Source organism: Cetorhinus maximus, chromosome 9 (assembly GCF_964194155.1).
Source record: "Cetorhinus maximus chromosome 9, sCetMax3.hap1.1, whole genome shotgun sequence".
Taxonomy (NCBI): Eukaryota; Metazoa; Chordata; class Chondrichthyes; order Lamniformes; family Cetorhinidae; genus Cetorhinus; species Cetorhinus maximus.
The window spans coordinates 134,303,819-134,330,239 of record NC_135887.1 but is presented as its reverse complement, the minus strand read 5'-3'; the positions used below and the strand labels follow the sequence as shown (position 1 = coordinate 134,330,239).

Here is a 26,421-nt window from a genome sequence, read left to right as displayed (position 1 = left end):
TTCAGTCCATCTTGCGCGTTTGCAGATTTTTCTGTGTTGTAATTAAAAAACACAAATGTGAACTCAAAAGGAAGTAATTTTCGTCCTTGAAAAGTTTAACTGCACGAGTTGGGTGTGCAGTGCACAGTAGGTTGGAGTCGAACTCTAACTCGTTATTGGAAGACATTTGGAGGTACAGTCTGTGGCATGACATTGCCTTATTTTTTTCTCTTTTATTGGGGCTAGCAGTCTCACTGCACTTTGCGACCATTTTCTGTTTTAATTTCAGACCTCCTCCATCTGCAGCTCTTTCTTCTCCATCTAAATTCCCCCATTTTCTTGTCACTCTTGCAGGCCCTTCCCTTGCCTTTTCATTTTAAGCAATTGCAAGTTGTTTTGTTTCAAATTTAAATCTGTCACCTCACTGATGATCTTTATTATCTAGCTGTTTTCCATTAAGCATTCAATCAACCTGTTGGAGTTTCTGTATCTCTTTTCTCCAAGTGCACTGAAATATTAGCAATTTTTTCAGCTTATAGTTTTGATAAAGCATATAAAAAGTCTACTGGTTTTACCTCTTTATAGGCACTTAGTAAACTGTATTTTCAGTGTTTTTAGTTTTTATTTATCAGTAAAATTATGCTGCATTAGATAATTTCAGAAATGCAGTGACGACATATGAACGTTAAAATTTATATCTATACCGTGTCATATTACTTAACCATTAATGCAAAAGCAGAATTCCTGCTGTTACCATTTCTCCAATTTTAAAAATATATTCATTCACTGGACGTGGGCTTCGCTGGCTGGGCCAGCATTTATTGCCCATCCCTAATTATATTTGAACTAGTAAATGCCACACAATTTCTTTAGTCCAGAACTTTTAGAATTTCTAACCTAAATTAACTACTCTGAACCTGGCTAACCAAATAATCAGAATTCTATAAAAGCAGCATCAACTACCAAACAAAATCTACAACCATTGAAATAATCTCATTTAAGATCGAGTGCAAAAAATATTGATTTTACATGCTTACAGCATGAAGCAGATATTTCTGTAAATAGTTGCACATAGGTATGATTATACTATGGCTACTTCAGCACTTCCATTCACAAGTCAACATTATCACAGCTAATTTATTAACCAACATTCCAGTTGAAAAGACTAAGGAGGCATAATTACTTGGTTGGAGGAGGGTACATCTCATGTGGGGCGAAGAGCAAGGAATTTGAGGTGGAACTTGGATAACAGAAAGTTAGTTTAGGTCCCATACTGGGCCTCAAAATATCCTGACATTGCAAACGAGAAAAATAACCGTTCCCAGAGGGAATTTATTAACTTATTTTAAGTAATTTCCTTTTGCTTCCTTAGTGTTGTGCTATTTTTCATAGGCCTTTCCCAAGACTCTGTTTCCCTCCAACGACCACCAGCTCATCAATACAGGAAGCAGTCGTGTGCTTTGATAGGCCCTGGCTATTGAAATATCTGCTTCCTGCGATTTGGAACAGAACTAATGTCCTGTGCCAGCAATAGCTTCTCCAAATCACTTTGACACTTGTCTGGAAGGTAACTCAATATTACATTTAAATTTTCAAGTACCCCCTCATTATCCAATTTGATTAGAGAAAAATCAATTTCTGAGTCCTGCATTTCTACCTCTTGCTCTTTATCCACCACCACTAATATCTCCTTTTGGTCCTCTTCCCTGTCAAAGTACTTTTTAAGCATATTTACATGACAGACCCTCTGCTTCTTTCTTCTATCTGGAGTATTTATTAAATAATTTACTTGACTCAGTTTTTTTCCCCAATCCTGTAAGGCCCACAAAACCTTGCCTTTAGCGAGTCACCCAGTACTGGTAACAAATCTAGCACTTTCTCCTCAGCAACAAAACTACGAGCTGTAGCTTTCCTGTCTACCTTCACTTTCATCACTTGCTGTGGTATCTTTAAATGTTCCCTAGCTAACGCACATGCTCTGCCCAATCTTGCTCTAAAGTTTGATACATAATCCAGGAGAGTAGTTTCTGAATTTTGACCAACCAATTTCTCATGAATCAATTTCAGTGGTCCTCTTACCTCATGACCACAGACTAATTCGAAAGGACTAAATTCAGTCGATGCATTAGGAACATCCCTAATAGCAAATAACAAGAATGGAATTCCCATATCCCAATCCTGTGGATAGTCCTGACCTCATCATAGTTTTTAAAGTTTGATGCCATCTTTCCAAAGCCCCTTGTGACTCAGGATGATAAGCTGTTGACTTCTATTGTTTTATCCCCAAACTGTTCATTACTTCCTTAAACAGCTGTGACATGATATTTGAGCCCTGATCTGATTGTATTTCTTTTGGTAAACCGTATCTTGCAAAAGATTTAGTCAACTCTTCCACAATTCGCTTTGTTGTCATATTTTTCAAAGGTATCGCATCAGGAAACCTTGTAGACACATCCAATATTGTAAGTACTGATTTTCACTTTTAGTCTTAGGGAGGGGTCCTACACAATCAATCATGACTCTAGTAAAAGGTTCACCAAATGCTGGAATTGGAATTAAAGGTGCCGGCTTAATCACCATTTGTGGTTTCCCTATCACCTGACATGAGACATATTCTACAGAACTTGACATCTCTATGCAATCCAGGCCAGTAAAAATGTTTTTGTATTTTCACCTGTGTCTTTCTAATTCCTAAATGTCCCCCCATTGGAATTTCAAGAGTTATGCACAGGATCTCCTTTCTATATCCAAATGATATATCAATTTGATGTACTTCCCTCCAGCTTTCATCTGCTGAAATATGATATGGCCGCCACTTTCTCGTTAAAACATTGCCATTAAGGTAGTAACATTCTGGAATACATTCTGCCTCTATTTCTGAGTTAGCTGTTTGATATAACTGTCTTATTTGTGTATCCTTTTTCTGTAACTCTACTAACTGCCTTGAGCTAAATACCTCCATTCTTTCTTCCTGAACAATCTTATCAAAAACAGTGTCAGCTAATTGGATTTGCTATCACACAATTTGGAAACAATCCAGGATGCTCTTGCTGCATCAATTCTGTTGAAAATACTTCTACAGGCTGCTTAACTACCGTAGGAATCACCCACATCTGTGACCCAGCTATATAATTACCTAAAATACATTGAACCCCTGCATTGGGCAATTTTTCCACTACTACAACAATCACCTCACCTGTTTTCCACGTACTCTTTAAATTTACCTTCCACAATGGAATAGGTTTAGCATCTCCATGAACCCCACTTATATTCACCTGTTCCTGCAATACTCCCTCTGAACAACAAATATCACTATCCCACAACATTAAGGATTGACCAGCCTGTCTCTTATAATTTTAATATCTTTACCCACTCCACCCTGTACACATGGAAGGACTTTCCCATCACACACAAAATCTTTATACGTTTCTGAAACCTGCTCCTCAAAACTCCCCTGGGTAAATTGTGAACACATTCCCACTTCTTTACCTCTCTGATTCTTCCTGCTTTAACTGTACACAAACCAACTGTTTTTTTCCTGTACCTGAACCTCAGAACCCACAGTACTTTTAATTCCAGAACTTTTCTGCATCCCAATAATCCCAACAGATTTCCCCTGTAATTTCCAACACACGGACTTTGTGTGCCCAACTTTATTGCAATGAAAACACCTCAATTTTCGAATGTCACTTCTACCCTCAGCACCTTTCTTTTTATTCTGAGAAAAAAAACTTCCTGCAAATTCCCACCTACTCCTTCTCTTCCCTGACTACCCACCTTCCTTTCACCTTCCCACTTTCTATCCTCCTCTGATTTAACAAAGTTAAAAAAAAGGTTAAGCTCTATGAACTAACTCATAATCATCAGCTATCTCGACTGCTTGCCTTACAGTTTGAGCTCTCTGTTCCTCCACATGAGTTCTCACTACTGAAGGAATTAAATCTTTAAATTCTTCCAAAAGAATTACTTCCCTAAGAGCTGCATATGTTGTCTCCATCTTTAATACCTATATCCACTGGTCAAAATTGTTTTACTCTCTCAATATAAGTTTACCCAGGCTGTTTTCTCATATTCCTAAATTTCTGCATGTATGCCTCAGGAACCAACTCACATGCACTCAAAATAGCCTTCTTTACCACATCATAGTTCACTGACATTTCTTTTGATGGTGACACATAAACCTCATGTGCTCTACCCATCAACCGAGGCTGTAACAACAATGTCCAGTTTTCCTGTGGCCATTTCATCTGTTTAGCTATCTTCTCAAATAAAATAAAGAACGCCTCCACATCTCTTTCCTCGAACTTCAGAAAAACTTGCGCAAATTTTAACATCTCCCCACTAGGTTTTAGGTTAAAGGTTTTCTCATCATCAGAACTTTCCTCAGTGTCTGATGTGTCCTTTTTAAAATACAGCTTTTTAAGCCGGTACTCTCTGTTTCCTTCCTTCTGTCTTTCTGCCTTTTCTAACTTCACCATCTCAAATTCCCTTTCTTGTCTTTTTTCTTTCTCCTGCCTTTCCACCAGTTCTCTTTCTCTGCTCTTTCTCTTTCCTTTCCTTCTCTGCCTTTCTTTTTCTGCAACCTCTAGTTCCAGTTTTCTCATTTCTAATTCTTTTTCCTTTTCTTTTGCCTCCAATTCAAGTTTTCTCAGTTCCTTTGTTTGTTCAAATTCAAGCCTCTTCATTTCTAACTGAAGTCCCACTACCTCCATCTGTGACTCACCAGTGGCAGGTATCACTTCCAACTTTAAATGCTGTGCTATCACTTCAGCTATACTTTCTTTGCCTCTGCAGGTAACCACAACTACACCTTATCTGCCAACTCTGTTAACTTTCCCGTAGATACATTTTATAACCCAATCAGTTATATCTTCTACTTCCAAAAAGGTTTTAGCCATAAATACAACCATTTCCGCAGTCTCACTACTTTAAAAATACCTCACACCAACTCCTGAATTCAAAGTGCCTCTTGTACTCGTAACCTTAAGATTCACCAATTCCAAACAATTCAAGGAATTTTAAATATATCCCACAAAGAGTCCCCAATTTTGTTATGACATGGCAGATGATATGTGCCAGGCGGATCAAATCCAGGGGGGGCAACTTGATCATGTGGTCACAACTGTTTTGCAATTTGTTTTGCATTTTAAGATGCGTGCCCTGAATTCAGAAGTGATAAGACTATCACAACTTCAGAGGTTTTTAGAAAACTAAATTAAACATTAACAAAAGAAATGATTTCAAGCACATACATAGGTCTACAAATTACTGCTAGAACAACTCCGAAAACCCCTAATTAATCTGGCTCCCAATTACACCTCCGTTAAGGCAACAGTAGAAAAACAAATAGATTTAAACAGATCCAGGCAAAGCAACACACCATGGACAGTCGAATTCAAAGTCAGTTTTCTCAGCTTCGGTTCCTGTAGACAGCAACTTGATGCACAGAGGTTGGTGGCTTTTCACATTTGTGTTAGATCTTAGAATACCTTCTTCCCCTGACACATAGCCTTATCTCTTTTAAACATTTTCTCTCCTTTTAATGAAAATTCCATTGTTCCGATATGTCTTTGGAGCTTTACCTTTCACATAATATAAATCTTTTCATAGTGTTCATATTATCAGTAACCTTTGGGAAAAATAAACACACTGTTTGGCTTAGCTTCTTCTAGCTAGGTGTAACATCTTACCATCTCTTTGAAATTCAAATGACCCTAATTTATCCAAAAATGCAAATTTTCCTTACACCTCAGATTCTAAAGCTTCAGCCATGTTTACATAATTAGCATTTCAAACCTAGCTTCTTTTTTGATGCAAAGGCTCCAGACCAGCTGTCTCCAATTCAATTACATCCCACACACAGAGAGACACAGAGAAACTATCCAAACCCCACTATTAACCTACCTTTACAATAAATCCACGATAATATTGAGAATTATTATATTTTCATGACAGGCGTCAAGCTTCTCAGGTGTTGTGGGAGCTGCATTCATCCAGACAAGTGGGGAGTATTCCATCACACTCCTGACTTCTGCCTTGTAGATGGTGAACAGGCTTTGGGAAGTCAGGAAGTGAGTTATTTGTCACAGGGTTCCGAGCCTCTGACCTGCTCTTGTAGCCACAGTATTTATATGGCTAGTCCAGCTCAGTTTCTGGTCAATGGTAACTGCCAGGATGTTGATGGTGGGGGATTCAGTGATGGAAATGCCATTGAACGTCAAGGGGCGATGGTTAGATTCTCTCTTGTTGGAGATGGTCATTGCTTGGCACTTGTGTGGCACAAATGTTACTTGCCACTTGTCAGCCCAAGCCTGGATATTGTCCAGGTCTTGCTGCATTTGGACATGGGCTACTTCAGTATCTGAAGTGTCACAAGTGGTGCTGAAGATTGTGCAATCATCAGCAAACATCCCCACTTCTGACCTTATGATTTCAGGAAGGTCATTGATGAAGCAGCTGAAGATGGTTGGGAAGAGGACACTACCCTGAGGCACTTCTGCAGTGATGTCCTGGAGCTGAGATTACTCACCTCAAACAACCACAACCATCTTCCTTTGTGCTAGCTATGACTCCAACCAGTGGAGCGTTTTCCCCCCAATTCCCATTGACTCCGGTTTTTCTCGGGCTCCTTGTTGCCTCGCTCGGTCAAATGCTGCCTTGATGTCAAGGGCAGTCACTTTCACCTCACTTCTACCTGCACGAGTATTTCAGCCACAAAATATAAGTGAGCCTCAATGATTCAACTTGAAATAATGATCTAAAACTTGAGAAAGAGTTCAAGGAGAAAGAATTAAAAACTGTTTGATCACTTCTCAACAGTATGTCTGAATTATGTAATTTTTCAAACAAGAATGTGGTTTTCTAGAATAAATGCATTAATGATGTAAACAATGAAAATATGTATTGGTTGGGGTCATTTTAGGGTTATGACAGGACAGAATTTCTGATTGGAGAGACTCAGACATTTCTGCTACAAAGTTCTTGTCACCTCCAAGGTTTGTGCTCACCTCTGTGTGAATTCTGGCAATTAGTTTCTACCCTTCCCAGAGGATGAAAGTGACCCACACCAAAGTCACGGATGGCACTTTCTGAGACTGTGACCATGGCATGTTATCCCTTATCTTTGATACAACTGAATGCAGCATCTACCTCTATTGTCAAGCATATTGAGCTTGCCCTAGCTCGATTCTAATCTTGCTCACCATTGCTATCTTGACTACTTTAACTCTCTCTTGGCAGGCTCCCATCATCTACCCTCTATAAATTGAGCTCATCCAAAACTCTGATGCCCATATCCTAACATGCACCATATCCCATTAACCCTGAGCTCAATGACCTACATAGGTTTGCAAGTCTGGCAAACCTACCTCTTTGACAAAGCATGGCTTGAAATCTCAAAGCATCAATCATTATTCTGCCCACCAGTATTATACATGCCTGTTGTTTGAGTGACTGTCTTTCACTCTGCCTGGCATTTCCTTGAAAATAGTTTCTCACATAAGGAAAAGGCAGTGATGAGGATGGGGCAGGGTGTTTTAAGAAGTATTTACTCAGCTTATGACCCCCACGATGAGATAGCTGAGGGAATTCTGCGGAGACCGTTTATGAAGAGATAGTGAAGTGGGAAGGCCTCTGTCTGCTGAAAATTAATTTCCATGTTCTGCAGAAATAATTCTAGACCAAAACTGATGGGTATTGCTGGTGGAAACACCAAAGAAATTAGTCGTCAATGTTGTGTTCAGCCACATCCCCTTCCATCAATTCCTGTCCAATATCTGCCTGAACTCTATGGTGCAACAAAAAAATCTGGGACAATATGTACAAAATATTTTCAATGCAAGGCACATCTCTCCATTTCAGACAATATCCAAAAGGCTTTTCGTTAGTGGCTTCCCTCCTTTCGTAATTGTGTCACTTCAGATCTCCATGTCTTAAAATTCAGCCACCTGACATGAACTACAGGATAGTGAGTGGAGGCTTCATAAGAAGTCTCAAGTACAGAGAGGGGGGACTGGCCTGCAGAATATGCTGTATTCTTGTGTGCATCAGCTGTGCATGATAGATGAGTACATTGTAAGTACTTGAAGTATTGTCCCTATTCTTATCTTCCCCTTTAACATTTATAAAACAAATTTTTAAGTATTTCAGTTATCATGTCTCAATATCTTTCCTCCATCTTCTCCTCAACAGTCTAGCTTTAATACAGTTCGAGACCTTCAGTATTTTACCTGAGGCGACCAGCATACCTAAACCAAAATAGTGAATGGAGGACATCTGTACCCAATGCTGTCCACGCACAAATACGCCCAGGTTTTTTTGCAGGGAGGGTGCGCCAATTTTAGTGACGCATTAACATGTCAACTGAGATCAGTGTACTCAATCACGGCTTGAATTTGGAACTTTCTTGGGGCTTGACACCAGCAGCTGCAAGTTCTCCTCCAAGTCACACCCTTCCTCCCAATCTGAAAACATACCACTAGCCGCTCATTGTTGCTCTGCTTAATCCTGGAACTCCCTAACAGCACTGTGGTTTTACCTACACCACATGGACTGCAGCAGTGCAGGAAGGTGGTTCACCACCACCTTCTCAAGGGCAATTAGGGGTGGACAATAAATGCTGGCCTAGTCAGCGACGCCCACATCCCCATGAATGAATAAAAGAAAAACTTTGTGGTTCAGTAACTCACCAGGCAGCAAATTTACACACTGAGCTACTGTGGAGCTCTCTTAATTCTGCTAAAGGAAATCTAGCGTAGTTTAAAAAAAAACATTATAAATTTAAAGGATATTTCTAATAATATTTACCTGGCATTAGTGTAACTACTGTATAATTCTAATTACATTTTTAATGATCTATAACTTCGATATTAATTGTGAATGTAGATTTACTCATTCTATACATCTACTTGGGCAGAATTCTGATGCACCATCTGGCCTGGCCCAGCCTGGTAACATGAAACCTCTCCTACCCGGCCTCAACTGATACTGTGCATTAGATGCAAGTGGTTTTAAAGTCTGGAGTTTTTCAAATGAGTGGCTTAACTCTTGTGCATCAGATTAAGTGTAGCTGACATGCCATGTCCATCTTACATTGAGCAGCCGGATTAGTTTGCTGAAAATCACTGGATGGATTTAATAACTAGAATCCAAAGTATTATATAAAAGTTCCAACATACCAAAATGGAATAAAATGAAAAATTTAATGCGCCCCATTCTTTATACTCCTAAAAAAAAGGCTTCAAGACAAAAATGGTAGTATTGGAAACAGTGCGTGCTGTGTCAATTCATTGGATGTCTTTAAATTGTTCAAAAGGATTATTGTTCAATCTACAGATATGAAAAACCGTAAAACAATATTGCTTCCCAAAATTCAAACATTTCAGGATCAAAGAAAGGATGATATTGTTAGAAACAGAGATTGGCATTTTTACTCATGTTGCGTGAACAATATTTTAAGTCTCCGGAAGCTGGCATTTCTCAGTTTCATGCTGTCCATAAATCCAAAGTAAATAACTATGATGTTATAGTGCTGACTTGCGCTATATGAGATACTTTTTCCTTTGCCTAAAACGTTACAGACATGCACGACAAGCAACACAGTCAGAAAGAACTGGCTTTATTGAACCGATCAGATTACAACTTAAGAGACATGCTGTGTTGGACAGACAGTGGAACAATAAAGGCTGCTTGTTAACACAGCAGCATCTATACAACCCATCGTTCTGTAAAACCAAAGGCAGCCTTTTAAGATGCACAAATGTTTGTCAGAAGGGGAGTGGACACATTTACAATCATGGATTCCTGCATCTTTGGCCTGTGCAAGACTGAGGAGACAAGCACATCACTCTATGATGTCTTTTAAATTACATCCAAACACAATGTGGTTTCAATTACAGCTTTTGGATAAAAACACTTGATTTATTCAATGCTTCAGTCCAATTACCCTAGATGTGTTTCCAGTGAATACTTTGAGAAAGTATTCCAAGTTGCTTCTCATCCTGTAGTGGTCAAAAGGCCAAAAACAGCCTCTGGAAGTGTTAACTCTTTAGGTTCTTTCCACAGCTATGCTCTCCAAATGTTTCTGCATTCTAAACTGGTTTTGTCTATAGTGATAAAATACACTTGAACTTGACAGGTCATTGATGGTCTGGGAACTCAGCTCAGGGAAGAATAAGGATTGCATGCAGTGAAATATTAAGATAGAAGGAACCACTAGGTGGAGTAATACAGATAAGCACTGCTTTCCATCTTGGGCAGAAGTGAAATGAAAAACCAACATCAATGATTCTGCTTTTCTCGAAGGCAATTAACAGAGCAGCACTGGAAATATCCACAGTTCATACTGAGAAGATAAGGTAGCAGCGAACATGTAACAAAAATGAGAAGCCTGCAATAAAACTGGAGCATTATAGCATTTTTGCCATGGCATGAAGGTCACCATGGGAATCAGGGACACCAAGCACTTATAGCTGCAAGGGAAAAGAGTTGTGTAATGAATCTGAAAACTCACTGTATCCATCTCTGATTCACAGACAATTACAAAGAAAGTGCTCTACGTTCTGCACTTTCCAGTTATGAACTAAACGCTCACTGGACAATTTTTTGTTTAAAAAAAAGTATTGCGTCCATTGCAGCTTCCTGTAGCTTAAGTGAAAAGTGCAATGATGAGATGCTGCCAGGCACTGACCATTATTTTCCACTGATCTATAGTTCACATTCCTTTGAAACTTTAGCTTCTTCTGGGCAAAGGAATTGAGTAGTAGTATCAGGCTTGAGTGAAAGTGATTTCTATATGATCATTAGAATTCAATTTAGTTATGTGACTTTTGATTTTATGCATGCTCAGTAAAATTAATTCCATCATTCTGGCTTGTTCAAAATGTTGACCAGTTAAAACACCTTAGCTTTCACAAGGCTTTAGACTTCTGACATATTACATTATCAAGAGAGTTAATTTTGAGTTCGTTTTTGCAACCCTAACTTTTAAAATAAATCAAGCAGAAATTCAGAATAAAACGTATTGAGCCTTGATAATTTTGTTGCCGTGGGAATGTTGTACTGAACAACTATGGCTATGATACAACACTGCGTTTTCAACTATTGTTATTTTTGGCCAGTAAAATATTTTATACCTACTGTGCAAGAGAGATGAGCCTGCAGTAAAACAATGAGTGTAAACAAAGAAATAAAGTCAGGTGAAAGTCTCGGTTAGTTTCCTGATGCGATGGCACATTTTTTCTCAAAATAGTGCTTCAAACATGCTTCAGACAACCTCTAAGACAATATGACTATTACTTCAATTTTTCAGAAACAGAAATTATAAACTCTGAGAGCTAATGATAAATCTGACTGATTCAGTAAAATCTGTAGTCAGACAACGAGAAGAAAGGTATGGTGCATTTTCTCTGCATGATTGAATAAGCCATTGTTAACTGCCAATCACCATTTCATTTAGCCATGTAGTGGTGAACTATTGGTTGAGCTTTAACAGAGGAGCCTGATTTTAATTAACCGATGGAGCTCAAGCAGGAGAAAGGAGAACAAACAGGTAAACACATGCTGGAAAAATATAGATTCAAACTTTTTATTGTAAGAGGTTCCAGAAGAATAAATGCACAAAGGGGAGGACAAATTAACAGCCCATGCAGCTAGCCTTCCAAAGTTTGGGGGCCACACACTTACCACGGCAGTTGGATCGTTCCAATCCTCATATGATTTGGCAGCATATGGATAGATTCTGTCATTGATAATTTGTAGAGTAGCAAGTGCAATGGCTTTCATAGACTTAAAATAAGCTTCCCAGAACCACCTTGCCTGTAACAAAAACAAAACAGGATTTAAATATTTTTCTAACTTTGCAAGGTTGTTCTCATCTTAATACAATTATTGATTGTATTTATTTTGTGTTGATTTCATCCCAACAAGTCTTTCATAAATAGACACAATGGAACTATGCAGAATGTGGAAAGACACCAGTCCACAATAATCCCCAAGTACACTTTTTGGCACCAGTTTAACAATACAAAGGACATATCTTTACAGGTCTGTATGGTACAAATCCCTATGCAGGGATCTGCCAAAATCATACCCGCTTAGACTAAGATTTCACCTGGATAATTCTATATTATAGGAAAATGATGGTAAGTGGGAACCATGCCATGCATAATTAGATAAGAAAGGCCATTCGACCCATCTATTCAGAACTATCTATCATCCATTTAGAAAGGCCCTACATTCCCCAGCCGACCCCCCTCCAACCAACTGTGGCATAGAATAGAACCATTTTTAAAAATTCATTCATGGGATATGAGCATCTCTGGCTAGGCCAGCATTTACCGCCCATCCCTAATTGTCCCCGAGAAGGTACTTATCCAATTCCCTTTTAAAAGCCGTGACTGTATCTGCCTCCACCACACTCAGGTTGTGCATTCCAGATCCTAACCACTTGCAGTGTAAAAGATCTTTTTCTCATGTCACCAATGGCTCTTTTGTCAATCACTTTATATCACTGTCCTCTGGTACTCGATCCTTCTGCCAATGGGAACAGTTTCTCTATCTAGACTCCTCCTGATTTTGAGCACTTATCAAATATTCTCTCAACCTTTTCTTCTCTAAGGGGAACAACCCCAGCTTCACAAATCTTTCCATTTAACTGAACTCCCTCATCCCTGGAACTATTCTCTTAGATATTTTCTGCAACCTTTCTAATGCCTTCACATCCTTCCTAAAGCATGGTGTCCAGAAGTGGATGCAATACTGCAGTTAAGGCCGAATCAGAATTTTACAAAAGTTCATCATAATTTCCTTGATTTTGTCCTCTATTCATAAAGTCCACAGTCTTGTATGCCTTTTTAACCACTTTCTCAATCTGTTCTGCCACTTTCAACTATTTATGCACACATACCCCCCAGTGTATCTCTGTTCCTGCACCAATTTTAGAACTGTGTCCTTTAGTTTATATTTCCTTTCCTCATTCTTCCTGACAAGATTTTTCACTTTACACTTCTGCGTTAATTTCATCTGCCTTGTGCTGTCTTTTCCACTAGCCTATGTCCTCATGAAGTCTACAAACTAACCCCTGCACAGTTCATACTACTTCCAATTATGCAAATTTTAAAATGGTGCTCTTCACACCCAAGTCTAGGTCATTAACATGGATCAAGAAAAGCAGAGGTCCCAATATCAACCCCTGAGGAACCCCATTTTATACCTCTCTCCAGTCCAAAAAATAACCGTCCACCGATATTCTCGCTTTCTTGTCACAGAGCCAACGCTTATCTATGCAGCTACTTTCCTTTTTATTCCGTTGGTTTCAACTTTGCTGGCAAGTCTATTAAGTGGCAGTTTAGACCACTACAGACCACATCAACTGCACTACCCTCATCAAATATCTACTACCTCAAAAACTCAATCAAGTTAGTTAAACACAAATCCATATCAGCTTTCCCTACTTAATTAGTACTTGTCCACGTGACTGTTAATTTGGCCCCGTATTATCATCACTAAAAGCTTTCCCACCACCAAGTTAAACTGACTGTCCTTGGTTGCTGGATTTATCCCTACTCCCTTTTTTTGAATTTGGGTGCAACATTCACAATTATCCAGTCCTCTGACATCACCCCGTCATCTAATTATTTATTAAATGATTCCATGGTTTTCATCTCCACTACTCTATCTGGAAGTCCATTCAAAGCATTAATTATTCTTGCTGTAAAGAATTTCATTGTATTAGTACGAATTTACTTCATCTTGCCCTACTCTCACAATTTGAAACAATATTTTGGATTTACTCTTTTGATTTTCATAAATCTCTTGCATACCTCTTGATATAAATATATATGTATTATATATGTAATGTATACTAACTAATTCATTAGAAAAGGGAATAGCGCTGGGGGTTTGGTGGATAGCTAATGTGATTCCTATAGATAAAAAGGGAGCTAGAACAATCCCAGAGAACAACAGGGCAATTAACATGTCAATGGTGGGAAAGCTAATGGAATCCCTAATCAAAGGCAAAATTGAAACAGATCTAGTAACTGAAAATGTAATAAAAAAGTAGTCAACGCACATTCTAAAAGGAAAGGTCATGCTTGACCAACTTTATTGAATTCTTTGAAGAAGTAACAGAAAAAGTAGGCATCATATATTTGGATTTCCAAAAAAGCCTTCCAAAGCATTTGTAAACCCATGATTCAAGACAGAATATGTGCAGACAGAGGACATGTACCAGAATGGATAGAAAGTAAAGGGCAAACTAATTACTCAGATTGGCAAATGGTAGGAAGTGGTGTTCCACAAACATCAGTGATGGGTGATTGCTCATCATTTACATAAATGGTTTGGACTCGAGAATCAGAAATACAATTTCAAAATTTGCAGATGAAGTCAAATTGTGGGCTTGCAGTGAAAACACAGGACAAAATACAGGAAGATATTAATAAACTTGCAGAATTGCAAACAGACTTCAGTAAGTGCAAGGTAATGCATTTTGGTGGGAAGAATATGGAAGACATATAGTCATTGGGTTAGAGGAATAGTGTGACCTGGGGTGTACAGATATACAGATCACTAAAAGTAGTGATGCAGGTTAGGAAGGCCATAAACAGAGCAAACAAGGCACTGGAGTTCATATCTAGAGGACAGAATTTAAAATCTTGGTTAAACCACACTTAGGAATATGCTGAACAATTCAGATCTCAGCATTATAAAAATCATCTACAGGCACAGGAGGAAATGCAAAAGCATTTACTAGAATTATTGCAGAACTGAGAGATTAAACCTATCAGGAAAGATTGGGCAGGCTGGGGTTGTTTTCTTCAGAAAAGAGGTGACTGAGGGCAAGAAAAAAGAACAGGAGGAAAGAACAGACGTAGGAAGAACGATTTCAATTTTCATTTTTACCAAAACAATAAGACAGATAGAACTACCTCTGTACTTGGTTTTACATTTTATAGGTACACTCTTTAGCATTTTAAACAGAGAGCATCTACTTACACACATGCACGTTGCACATGTTGCTTTAGAAGAACAGTCCAAGGACCTTTTGTCAAAGCATCTCTAAATGAGTCATCAACCCACTTTTTAGCTCTTCAGATACCGAAGAACTTGTGTATTTCCAGTGCTTTGCATTTTTTATTTCAAATGAATAAATAGTGTGTAGTGTCCAGAGTTAGGTGATGAATATAGGGCAGGATTTTCCCTTCGTCGGGCGGGCGCAGCACGCAGGCCTAGGAATGGCTGCGAAACGGAACAATTAACAGCCAGCCAGCGTGAAACACATGCTGAGAGCCTCAGCATTGCTGGGGTAGGGACGTGAGGAGCGCATGCGCTGAAGTCTGCGCATGTGCGGGGGAGCGCAAACTGAAAGCTCCCTGAAGGCACAGAGCTGCCTCAGGGAGCTGAAGAACTTTAAAATGAAAAATGAAGATTTTAAAAATAAGGAAAACATGTCCCCAAATGTGACTCAAGTCACATGAACAGGGACATATTAAAAATGATGTTTCAAAATGTTTATGTTTTTAAAATTTCGGTTGGAAACGTCATCCCGCCCACGGATGAGGTTTCCTCAAGAATGCAAGGGCTGCCTGGCCTATTTGTCTGCCCGCCAACTGTAAGGTTGTACGCATAGGATTAAATTAATTGTCGGCGAGTGTGCTGCCGACTCTCACACGAGTGCGTAATGACGTCGGGACGCTCACCTGGCATCATCGCGCACTATTTTATTCCCGATCTGGTTGGACATGCGCCCGCCCGCGGGATATAAAATTCTGCCCATACGCTTTTTTTATTTTACGGTCTTTAAATTTACAAGGTAGGTGCGTGAGAGAAATTAGCTTCACAGAGCCATCTAGTGGCAAGATGTTGTAATAACATTGTGACATTTGACATAGAATTAAATGGCTAATTTCAACATTTCCTCTGTTTCCACTAAGTTGCACTTTTATCCACCACTAAGTTGCACTGGTTTCAAACTAATTGAGGAATTTGGAGTACAAGTTGTATTCAGTGTAAATTGAGTTCCTGTGATCTTTTGCACTGGTTTAAACAATATTGCATCGCAAGTTGGGCCCGCCCATAAAACTGGCCTGCTCTGGATCAAGTTAATCACTAGGACCCCCATAACCCTTGACTCCCTTGTCTAACTAAAATTTGTCTAACTCAGCCTTGAATAAATTCAATGGCCTTGGCTCCACTACTTTGTGAGGAAGAGAATTCCAAATACTAACAACCCTCAGGGAAAAAATTTCTCCTCATCTCCATCTTAAACGGCAGACCTCTTATTTTTAAACTGTGTCCCTAGGTCCAGTCTCTGGCATAGATGGAAACATCCCCCCCAGTATCTACCCAATCAAGTCCCTTCAGGATCTTGTGTGTTTCAATACTATCCCCTCTCATTCTTCTAAACTCCAATGGGTATAGGCCCAACCGGTTCAACCTTTCTTCATAACATAAGCCCCTCATCCCAGCCATGAGTTGAGTGAACCTTCTCTGAAATGCTTCTAAAGCAATATCTTTTCTCAAATAAGGAGACCAAAACTGTGCACAGTATTCTAGATGTAGTCTCACCAAGACCCTGTACAGCTTCAGTAAAACTTCCCTATTTTGATATTCCATTCCTCTTGCAATAAATGCCAAAAAATTCCTTTTGCCTTCCTAATCACTTGCCACACCTGCATACTAACGTTTTGTGATTCATGTACCAGGATACCCAGTTCCCTTTGTACCACTGAGTTCTGCACTCTCTCTCCATTTCAATAGTATATTGCTTTTCTATTCTTCCTGGCCATAGACTGCTTCAACTAATATATTCACAATCCCCAGTTCATAAAAAGATGGTCTTGTAAAACAAAAACAATCTCTCACTTGCACAGGTCAAAAGAATATCTCGGTTATATCAGACTAGATTTCCATCAATAGCTGCACTGAGCCAACAATATGGCTTTATGCAACATTTTCCTTGATATATTTATGCTGTCTACCCAGTTTTAAGCATCTCACAAAGCTTAGGTAAGAGATTTGTTCCAGGAGAAAAGCTCTTTGCCTCCCACAGTACATATAACAATATCAAAGACAGTATTTTGGCAATATTGGATATTTCAAAATCCTGAATCATAATTTGTACACTCACTCTAAATTTTTCTCCCATGAGATGGATATTGAGACAGCATAATGTTGTGAAATATAAGTTATTTTTTCTTTATTCTTTCATGGGCATCGTTTGTTGCCCATCCCTAGTTGCCCTCGAATGGAGTTGCTTACTAGGCCATTTTAGAGGCTCAGGAGTCGGAATTCATGCAAGCATTTCTTTATTGCTTAAATGGAGAGGAGATATTACCAGGTAATCAAATAAAAAATTGACACCGAGTCAAAAAAGTTAGGAGGGGTGACAAAAAAGTTTTGTCAAAGGGATGGATTTTAAGGAGGGTCTTAAAAGAAGAAATGAAGATGCAGAGGGATATAATATAGAACTGCCAACCACAGCCACCTATGAGGGTGGGTGGGAAGAGTAGGGTTTTGTTGGGTGCATAAAAGTTCAGACATGGTAGATGCTGAGAGGTTATTTCCCCTTGTGGGAGAGTCTAGGACCACAGGGCATAATCTCACAGTAAGGGGTCGCCCATTTAAGGCAGAGATGAGGAGGAATTTCTTCTCTCAGAAGGTAGTGAATCTGTGGAACTCACTACCACAGGCGGCTGTAGAGGCTGGGTTGTTAAGTATATTCAAGGCTGAGATAGACAAATTTTTAATCAGTAAGCGAATCAAGGGTTATGGGGACAAGATGAGAAAGTGGAGTTGAAGATTATCAGAACAGCCATGATCTCATTGAATGGCGGAGCAGACTCGATGGGCCGAATGACCTACTTCTGCTCCTATGTCTTATGGTACAACACAGAAATCTTGGAGGGTTGTAAAGCAGAGATAGGGAGCAGTGAAGCCATGAGGGATCAGCAAGCACAGGGGTGATGAGTGAGTGAAAAACATAGCAGCAGAAATTTGGATGAGTTATTCTATGGAGCGTGAAGATGGGAGGCTAGCCATGGGAGCATTGAATAGTCACGTATGGAATGAACAAACATATAAATGAGGATTTCAGCAGAAGGTAAGCTGAGACAAAACAGAGACAGATGATACTACGGATGCAGAAGTGGTGTTCTAAACTCAGCTGATGGTAAGACACTGCGGGTGCGAATTGTCCGGTTTAGTCTGAGGGGGTAGTCAGGGAGGTGGTGTAGAATCGGTGGCATGGGATTGCAGTTTGTGTTGGAGCCATAGAAAATTGTTTCAGTCTTCTCAGTGTTTTATTGAAGGAAAACATGGTTCATTCAGGATTGGATGTCAAACAAGCAGTCTGATGACACAGTATGTAGGTGAGAAATAGGAAGGGACCAAGGATGTATCCTTGAGGGACTCCAGAGGGAATAATGTGAGGAAGAGAAGAATAGGAGATTCTAAAATGGTAGTGCCATTGCAAGGTTAGAATTTAACTTTTGCGCCCCTAACATTTAAGATACTTTGCTTAAAACAGGCAGAATCTGTGGAAACCATGGATATTGCTTTGGGAAATTCCTCTTACCTTTGGAGAGTAGGAAGATGAAAAATAGTTTTTGAACCATGAACTCAGGCAGGTATGGATGCATCGAGCTCTGGAGCCATGCAAGTCCAAGGTTCCTGGATGCATCTGGTCATGTCAATCAATTCAAATCGCTACAAAAGTTTTTAAGTAAATTAGGGTGCAGAGGCTTTTCCTCTTTCCCTTTCATCCCCCACCACCTTTACTGTTAAAATCCTAATTGCGCTGCTATACAAACACCTAGGAATTGAAGAGACTTAATATAATAAACATCTTGTTAAATGTCAGTAATGTTAATCGAAGCACTGTTAAACTTAAAAGTTTTTTTTAAACTTACCCTAACACTATCTCAAATTTGCATTAAGCATTACTTGCAAGTACACGGCAGAAAGAGCTTTCTAATGTTATAGTGAAGAAAGTTTCATGATTACAGCACTGGCATTGTCCAGCACCTATTATATAAATAGCTGTGTAAACTAACCATGTTAAATTATTATTGAATAGATAAATCTATAAAACCTATATGAACATCATGTATGATACTAATTTCATACAACTGAAGAACCAGGATGGATTTAAACGTTTTCTTTTTAATTGGACAGAAAAAAAACCTTAGGTCCACCTCACTGGCGCCACAACATTATGGACTTTTACAGCCATGCAGGATGCATTTCCTTCTGGACACTATTTCAAAGTTTAACAAGGAACCAAGGGTTCAGCATATGGTCAATTACAACTGGAAATTGCTTATAAGATAACACATGCGTCAATGCTCGAACTGGCTGCAAGCAGCTTGGAGGTATTTTGAATATTCCTTTTTTTACATATACGAAACAGCAGACACCCTAACTTTTTTTTAAAAATCAATAAAAGTAGCATACAATAGTTTGATGTAAACATATAAAGGCAAACTTAAATTTGAAATAAATCCATAATTCCCAGGTGAACCTTAACTTTGTCCAGCCCTTCATCGGAAAGACCAAAGTCACTGTCTTTGCCCCCCACCCACTCTCTCCAGGCTGAAAGGCATCCGTTTGACCAAAAATCAAGCTTTCAGCTGCACTCTATTTGCAATTACTTTCCTTAGCCTCCATTGAACTGCTTGCCTCAGTCTCTTTGCTGCAGAAAACCTTACACACACATCACTTCCAGATTTGACTACATCAATGCACTCTTGGTGGCCTTACAGCTGAAACTCTACACGTACTGGGTCCAATGCTAAGTCTTTGTCCTAGTCCATAAATACCTCCATCATTTTTTTCACCCGCTCTTTGTAATTTTCTGTAGCTCTATATCGCCTTCTGTGCACCTACCTCCCTTCAACTCCCAGTAGGGGCACTCCTACTTTTGTGAATCTTGTCCCTAAACCTACCTCTTTCAATCTACCTTTAAACCTCCACAAAGCCCACTTCGGACGAGCATTCAAACATCTAGAAATATAGGCTAGTTACACAAGTACCTTAATAAATACATAAGGTACTCAAGATAAGCAAAGTTTATATAGCATGAAATCATGATGATGTAAAAGGGGGTCTTTCTAAAACGAGCAGTGTTATCAAAAGCAAGCTAAATTTTAAGCCCTAGTTTTAGGAATTTTCCAAATTTGAATTGAAGAAATTGTGCCATGTTCTGACACATGATGGACAGTGTCTGAAACTCAATGCGACTCGTTTCAACACTCTAGGGTATCATCTTTAAATATGTCAGTGTTTGGGACTCATATCAGCTTCCCTTACAACAGTCACCCTGCCGTGAGTGTGTTCCAAGAAAAATATACGGATTTAATTGCAAAGCTTTGCCCAAGCAGCCACAGAAGAGAGTTCAAAGGCAAAATAAGGTGCTTTCTAGCACCTCAGAGTGCTGTAAGGTCTAAAGGTTACTAAAGCAGGAGCCACTGCCCAATAAAAATCTGTTTTGAGAGTCCACTTGCAAAGCATATAATGGATCCTTTTACAACTTTCCCTTCATTTTGAGTCAGAGTGCTGGTTCCTATGGTGATGGCCTATATCAGCTGCTGTCTGCCCTTTCCTTCAAAGCCACCCCAAAGCAGAGTGTCTGTTTTACCTCTATTCACTTCACAGATAATCGATGATATAGCAATTTTGTAGAAGCTGAAGTATTTGTTCAAGAGGGATTGATTTTGTCCACAGAAGTTAGTTGTAGTTAAAGCCCTGCAGTCAATCTCAGATGAACTAGATCATGTAGCAATCCCCTTAAAGAATGGATTTGAAACTTGTACATGAGAGAGCAAGCTCTTGAACACTTTTAGGCCTGTTGTATCTATGAGAATAGGCCTCTCTTCTGCAGAGGATGGTGGCAGGTTTGGTGGGGGCGGGGGGGATGCTGGTGGATGGGAGAGAAGAATGGGTAGTGCTACAATTTAATTTAGCATAGCATTGCACATCTCACACCATACACTCATGGATTTGAGATCTAGAGTTGCCTGGTCCTCAAATCTGTCAACCAGAATTGAATAAATTTCCTCGGTTCTCAGATACAACGTGGGGCATGCGACTGAAAACTGCATCACAAAAATACGCTCATGGTTCGTGCTGCCAAGGATGGAGCTTCCCTAAATACAGTTAGATTGCAATATTGTGAGAAATGAAAGTAACTCCAAGAGCCTGAGATTTACGGAATAAAAATATCATGGAGTTAACCTGGTTCAGAGACTGTCTTATCCCAGGATTAACAGTTTAACTCTAACCCCACCCATTTTAGTATTAGTTCGCCTATGGCTGTACACATAATGTCACTGTCAGTTTGAAGTTGCTTCCCCCTTACAACCAGGGCAATATCAATCTGCAGTCAGGCCCAGACCTGGATCTGGGAAGAATAGGCCACTATGAAGAATAGAATATCCTCGCTGCTTTACTCTTCGACATCACACAATATAAACCATGACTAAGATAATTGTAGGTATAAGCAACCTTACAGAGACACAGGAGTTACGTACAGTCACAGGTGAACTTACACTGAAATGAGGGCTGGCGTTAAACTGGCATGTTAATTCTGGGCTAAGACAGTCTTTCTGATCCAAAAGAACTCTAACGCAGTGCCAAACGATGGTTTACTCAGACCAATCTCCTCGAAAATTTTTAAAATCTACCTGCAATGGATTTTATTTTAAAAGTGTGCCCATATTCTCTAAATATTTATAGCCAGACAGCCTGGGGAGAGGTGCTTTATGCACATGTAATCTCACACAGGCAGACTTATCCTCTGGGCAGGGCAATCAGAATTAAAATCAGGCAGTGTAAAACAGGGTCAGAAACTAGTAGTGCAATATTAGTGCAGCATACAACACATTTTGCAGATCAAAATCTGCCACTTATGACTGCAAATGTAGCTAGCCATGAACCTTTTTAATGGATCTGTTCTGCTTTTAGGTCAGATTTGTTTTTAACATTACATGCTCTCAGCCTCTCTCTCAGTTCAATGTTGTCTGTTTAAACTAGCGGTTAATATCTTTTCAATTTCTAGATAATTGTTTTAGGATGATAAAGAAAAATGTCCTGATCTTCATTTATTTCCTGTCACAATTCTGTGAAACCTGCAACTATTTGCGATTGAGGATAGTCACAGTATTGCACATCAGGGACAAATTGTTGATAAAAATAACATGTCTTTAGTAAAGTTACCAACTAACATACACACATGAAAGATTTTGGATGATTTATTTGTTCAATTACATTCTTGCACTTTAAGTGGAATGCTTTAGCTGCACTCTATAAATTAGGTATGTAATAAATTCCTGGGTAAACCTCAAATACCCAGGACAAAATATAGCTGTAATTTTGTAGTATTTGATAAATAAAAATGCCTTTTATAGTGTATGAAATGTTTGACTTTAAAATTACATTTAATTTCCATCAACTTATTAACTATTTTAAAATTCTCTCCATAAGATTTAATGCACAAAGGAAAAATAGTATAGTGCTCGACAATGTCTTGGCCAGTTTCCAATAAAGGACTTGAAGAAGGAATTACCGGAACTCTTGTTAGAAACATGTTATTTAGTTTGTTCCAGGTAGTGAATAACAGTGACTGATTGGAATTTAAAATAAGACCATATAAAAGGATATTGCAGACATGTATGAAGCAAGTTCAATTTAAAAATTACACTAAGTAGCAACTTTAAAAATATTGTCAAAACAGAAATACTTGAGTGCTTGCGAACTGTAATTAACGATTGCTCTACCAACTAGGAACCATTGTTTTTCTGACAAAATCATGTTCATTGCCTGATGCCTTCAGCTACAACTGAACTTTTGAGCTTGGTAGGATGAAAAAAATCATGGCTTCTAGTTTTGATTGGTATCCAGTGACACCAGCTAAAAGGTGAGTGAGGACAGGATCAGAATTAGCTGCAATGCCTATCATGATAAAGCAGCCTGCCAACATAGATTGCCTAGGTTGAACAGATGAAGAACTCAGCTGTTGCTGTGAAGTATCGGAAGGCAGCTATCACCTTTGCAACTGCACCCTTATAAATTCAGAAGAGAGAGAAAAAATTGTATAAAAAAAGGGACCACAAAACCACACAGAACAGTGCTGCTTGCATTTGGTTGATCATTTTCAGTTTCAATCTGCTTTTTTAAAAATTTATTTCATTTAGCGGAGTTGAGTTTTAAACTTTAAATATTTAAATAAACACTTGTAAACTGTTGCTGCACATATAGCACTACAAGCAGTTAATGGCAACAGTGATCAAAATTAGACAGAAGTGCAAAGAAATCTCACCCACTAATGTCTTCTTAAAGATGTGTTTGGATCCATAATTTTATGTGCACAGAACCTTTCCGGATGAGCTTTTTTTTCATCTGGCCTTATCAGCTGAAATGGATTGGATGGCAGCCAGATGGTATGTTTTCCATCATAGGTGATAAGGGCATAAGAGAGAACCTAAACTAAGAGATAATATTAACTGTGTACTCCCCCATTTCTTAACTGTTTTGTTTTAATGTGTTTTTGTTCATTCTCTTTAATTTACTACTGGCAAAAATAGATAGCAGTGATATTTCAAGCACTTGAAGGTAGAAAAATGTTTTTGAATTTGCTTTGACATCCAGCAGGCTAGACAAAGTAACCCAAACTCACAGAAGCATTCCTGGCTTACTCAGAAGAGATACAACCTGAGCTAGGATTTCCACGGAAGTACCACATATCTCTTTCCATATAAACACAATTGATTAGACTTTGAAGTATATACAAGCAATTCACAGACATTAATTTAAATGCAGCCATTAGGTATTCTACTTTACAAAGAGATACAAAGTGATACAAAGAGTAATAAAATGACTGAACTTTGTTTAGGGTATAAGCAGAAACATTCATTCGATCTTAGTAGCATTATTCTTACAAATTAACCCTTTGCGAATAAAGTGAATAGACAATCTGAGTCTCTCAATCACTTGGGCTGTCAATGTGGGTTGAAATGTTCCCTCCTCACACACAAAATGCCAATGTCAAGATGTCCCAAAAAGTAAAAATAGGTTGTGCTGATAGATACCAGCCATTTTTCATTCTCTCTTCAAATGGACATTTCTAACCCTGTCACATGATAAATGTATTACACCACTACACTTTGACTTGAGACCGAAACGTTTTTCCAAAGCACAATCCACTTGAGGATTTATGAAGTACTGTCAGAGCACAATACATCATCAGTAGACATGCAAAATCTGTTTTCAGTCAGAGAGAGAAATTCTTGCAATTCATATTTCTTACTATTCATCTTGCAACTGTTCCTCCCTGGAGCTCCCAATAACCAACAGACTGGCATTAAACTCAAGAACTTGCATTCACATATTGTGCTTTAATTTAATCTGTATACTTTTTAAAAAGACATTCTAGCTCTTCCTGTAGTGTAGGAGGATACAGCAGCTAAGCAATAATTGTATGCTAAAAAAGAACAAAGCAACAAATTTGAATAGCTGCAATATGTCCATGATAATCATTAAAATAGATGCTAATTGAAATGAGAAAAGGCAATCCCCTACACCAAGATAAAGCCATCTTTTGCAAATGTTTTTAAATCTGATTTTGATTCACTTTTTGACAAATTTGTCAAACTATCAGGCAGGTTACTGGTCAGGTTGAAGATATACTTTAAAATCTTGTTTTAATTTGTATTCAAACACCAAGATTCCAGGCATCTAGGTCAAACTTAACTAAGTTATGCTTAATAATTGAAAAAAAGTTGGATGGGGAAATAGTGCAAAAGCAAAAGATTGTTGCTGCTGGAAATCTGAAATAAAAAACAGGAAATGCTGCAAATACTCAGCAGGTCAGGCAGCAGCTAGGCAGAGAAACAGGGCTAACGTTTCAGGTTGATGACCCTTCATCAGAACTGAGGAGTGATAGGAATGTAATAGATTTTGAGCAAGGAAAAGTGGGCGGGGGGGGGGTAAAGAACAACAAATGGGAAGGTCTGTGATAGATGGAGGGCAGGACAGATTAAATGACAAAAGGTTTCATGGTGCTAAAGGCCAAAGGGAATGGTAATGGGTATAGTAAAGGAAACAAAAGTGTCCAGGTGAGGTGTGAATGGCTGCATAGCAGCCATCTGCATGCAACGTGAAGGAATAAAGAAAGAAATGAGAATAAACCGAACCAGCAAAAAAAAAGTGTTTCCTGCCAGCTCACGATGGCTGCCGGCACCCATTGTGCACACGCAGAAAACCAAAAGCTGAATCTTCCTGACAATGGAAAGCAGATGCACAAATTTAAATTACTACTCACTTTGAGGCTGGATAAAACATGGTCTATTTATTTAGTGTTCTCTATGAATTTTTTTAAAAATTGAAGATTTTTTTGTGACCTAACTTGGGCATACTGAATCATCCAGATGTATAGAGCATCAAGAAAAATCAGGTGAGGAGGATCACATACCCAAAAAGGAGCCAGCCAATTTCCCAACCCATTTTTAATCTTTGTGGCTGTGTCCAGCTCTTTCAGTAGCTTCAGAAGCAGGAATGTGAAATTCTGGTCTATTACGTTTTAAAGGGAGTTTGAAGTCTCCAGCATCTATATACATGCTCGCTTGTTTGAAATGGGTGCATGCCATAGAAAAAGATAAAGCTAAAGGAAATTACCCAGGCAAAAATAGGTATTGTATTTTGTCCCAGACAAAATAGCCCTTTCTGGTTCCAAAATCGTAAAAAAATGAGAAACTAAACGGAGAGCACGCTGAGGTTAGGGAATGAGTAGAGTTCTGATCTCCATCCCTTGCAATGACATCACGGAGTGAAGCAGTATCAACTGTGCATGCATTGTGTTGGCAGCAAACGCAGCCCAAAAAAAACATGAAACAAATGGAGATTGGGAATGACGCCTCAAAGAGTTAGGTCTGAGGGGTTGTAGAGTGCCTTTGTGGAATGAGATAGTGACGAGTTGGATGTGGAAGAGCAATTCTTAAGACATGAACAATTTCACGCAGAAGACGACCGTTGTTGCATCTATCCACAGTGTTCCAATGGTGCATTTTTAATAACCCTGGAACTGATGACAAAAACCTGTTTCGCTCTTTCTTGAAACCTGTTAAGAAACTTCTTCACCCAGAGAGTGGTGAGCCTGTGGAATTCGCTACCACAGAAAGTAGTTGAGGCCATAACATTGTATGTTTTCAAGAAGGAGCTAGATATAGCTCTTGGGACGAAAGGGATCAAAGATTATGGGGAGAAAGCGGGAGCAGGTTATTGAGTTGGATGATCAGCCATGATCATAATGAATGGTAGAGCAGACTCGAAGGGCCAAATGGCCTACTCCCTGCTCCTATTTTCTATGTACGTTTCTGTTTATGTTTCTTGTTCCGGCACCTTGCCAGCAATGAGTTCCAGAAAACTTAATAACTTCTTAGCAAAAAA

At 38.9% G+C, this 26,421-nt stretch overlaps 1 protein-coding gene across 3 annotated transcripts in view; it reads right to left on the bottom strand.

Annotated features, from left to right (window-relative positions):
- The window catches only part of ext2 (exostosin glycosyltransferase 2), a 178,212-nt gene that overhangs the window by 52,219 nt on the left and 99,572 nt on the right, over positions 1-26,421 (bottom strand). For all 3 annotated transcript variants that reach the window (XM_078549552.1, XM_078549554.1, XM_078549553.1), the window contains one exon: positions 11,662-11,793. In XM_078549552.1, coding sequence (XP_078405678.1) covers positions 11,662-11,793 — 132 coding nt within the window. The remainder of the gene's footprint in view (positions 1-11,661; positions 11,794-26,421) is intronic.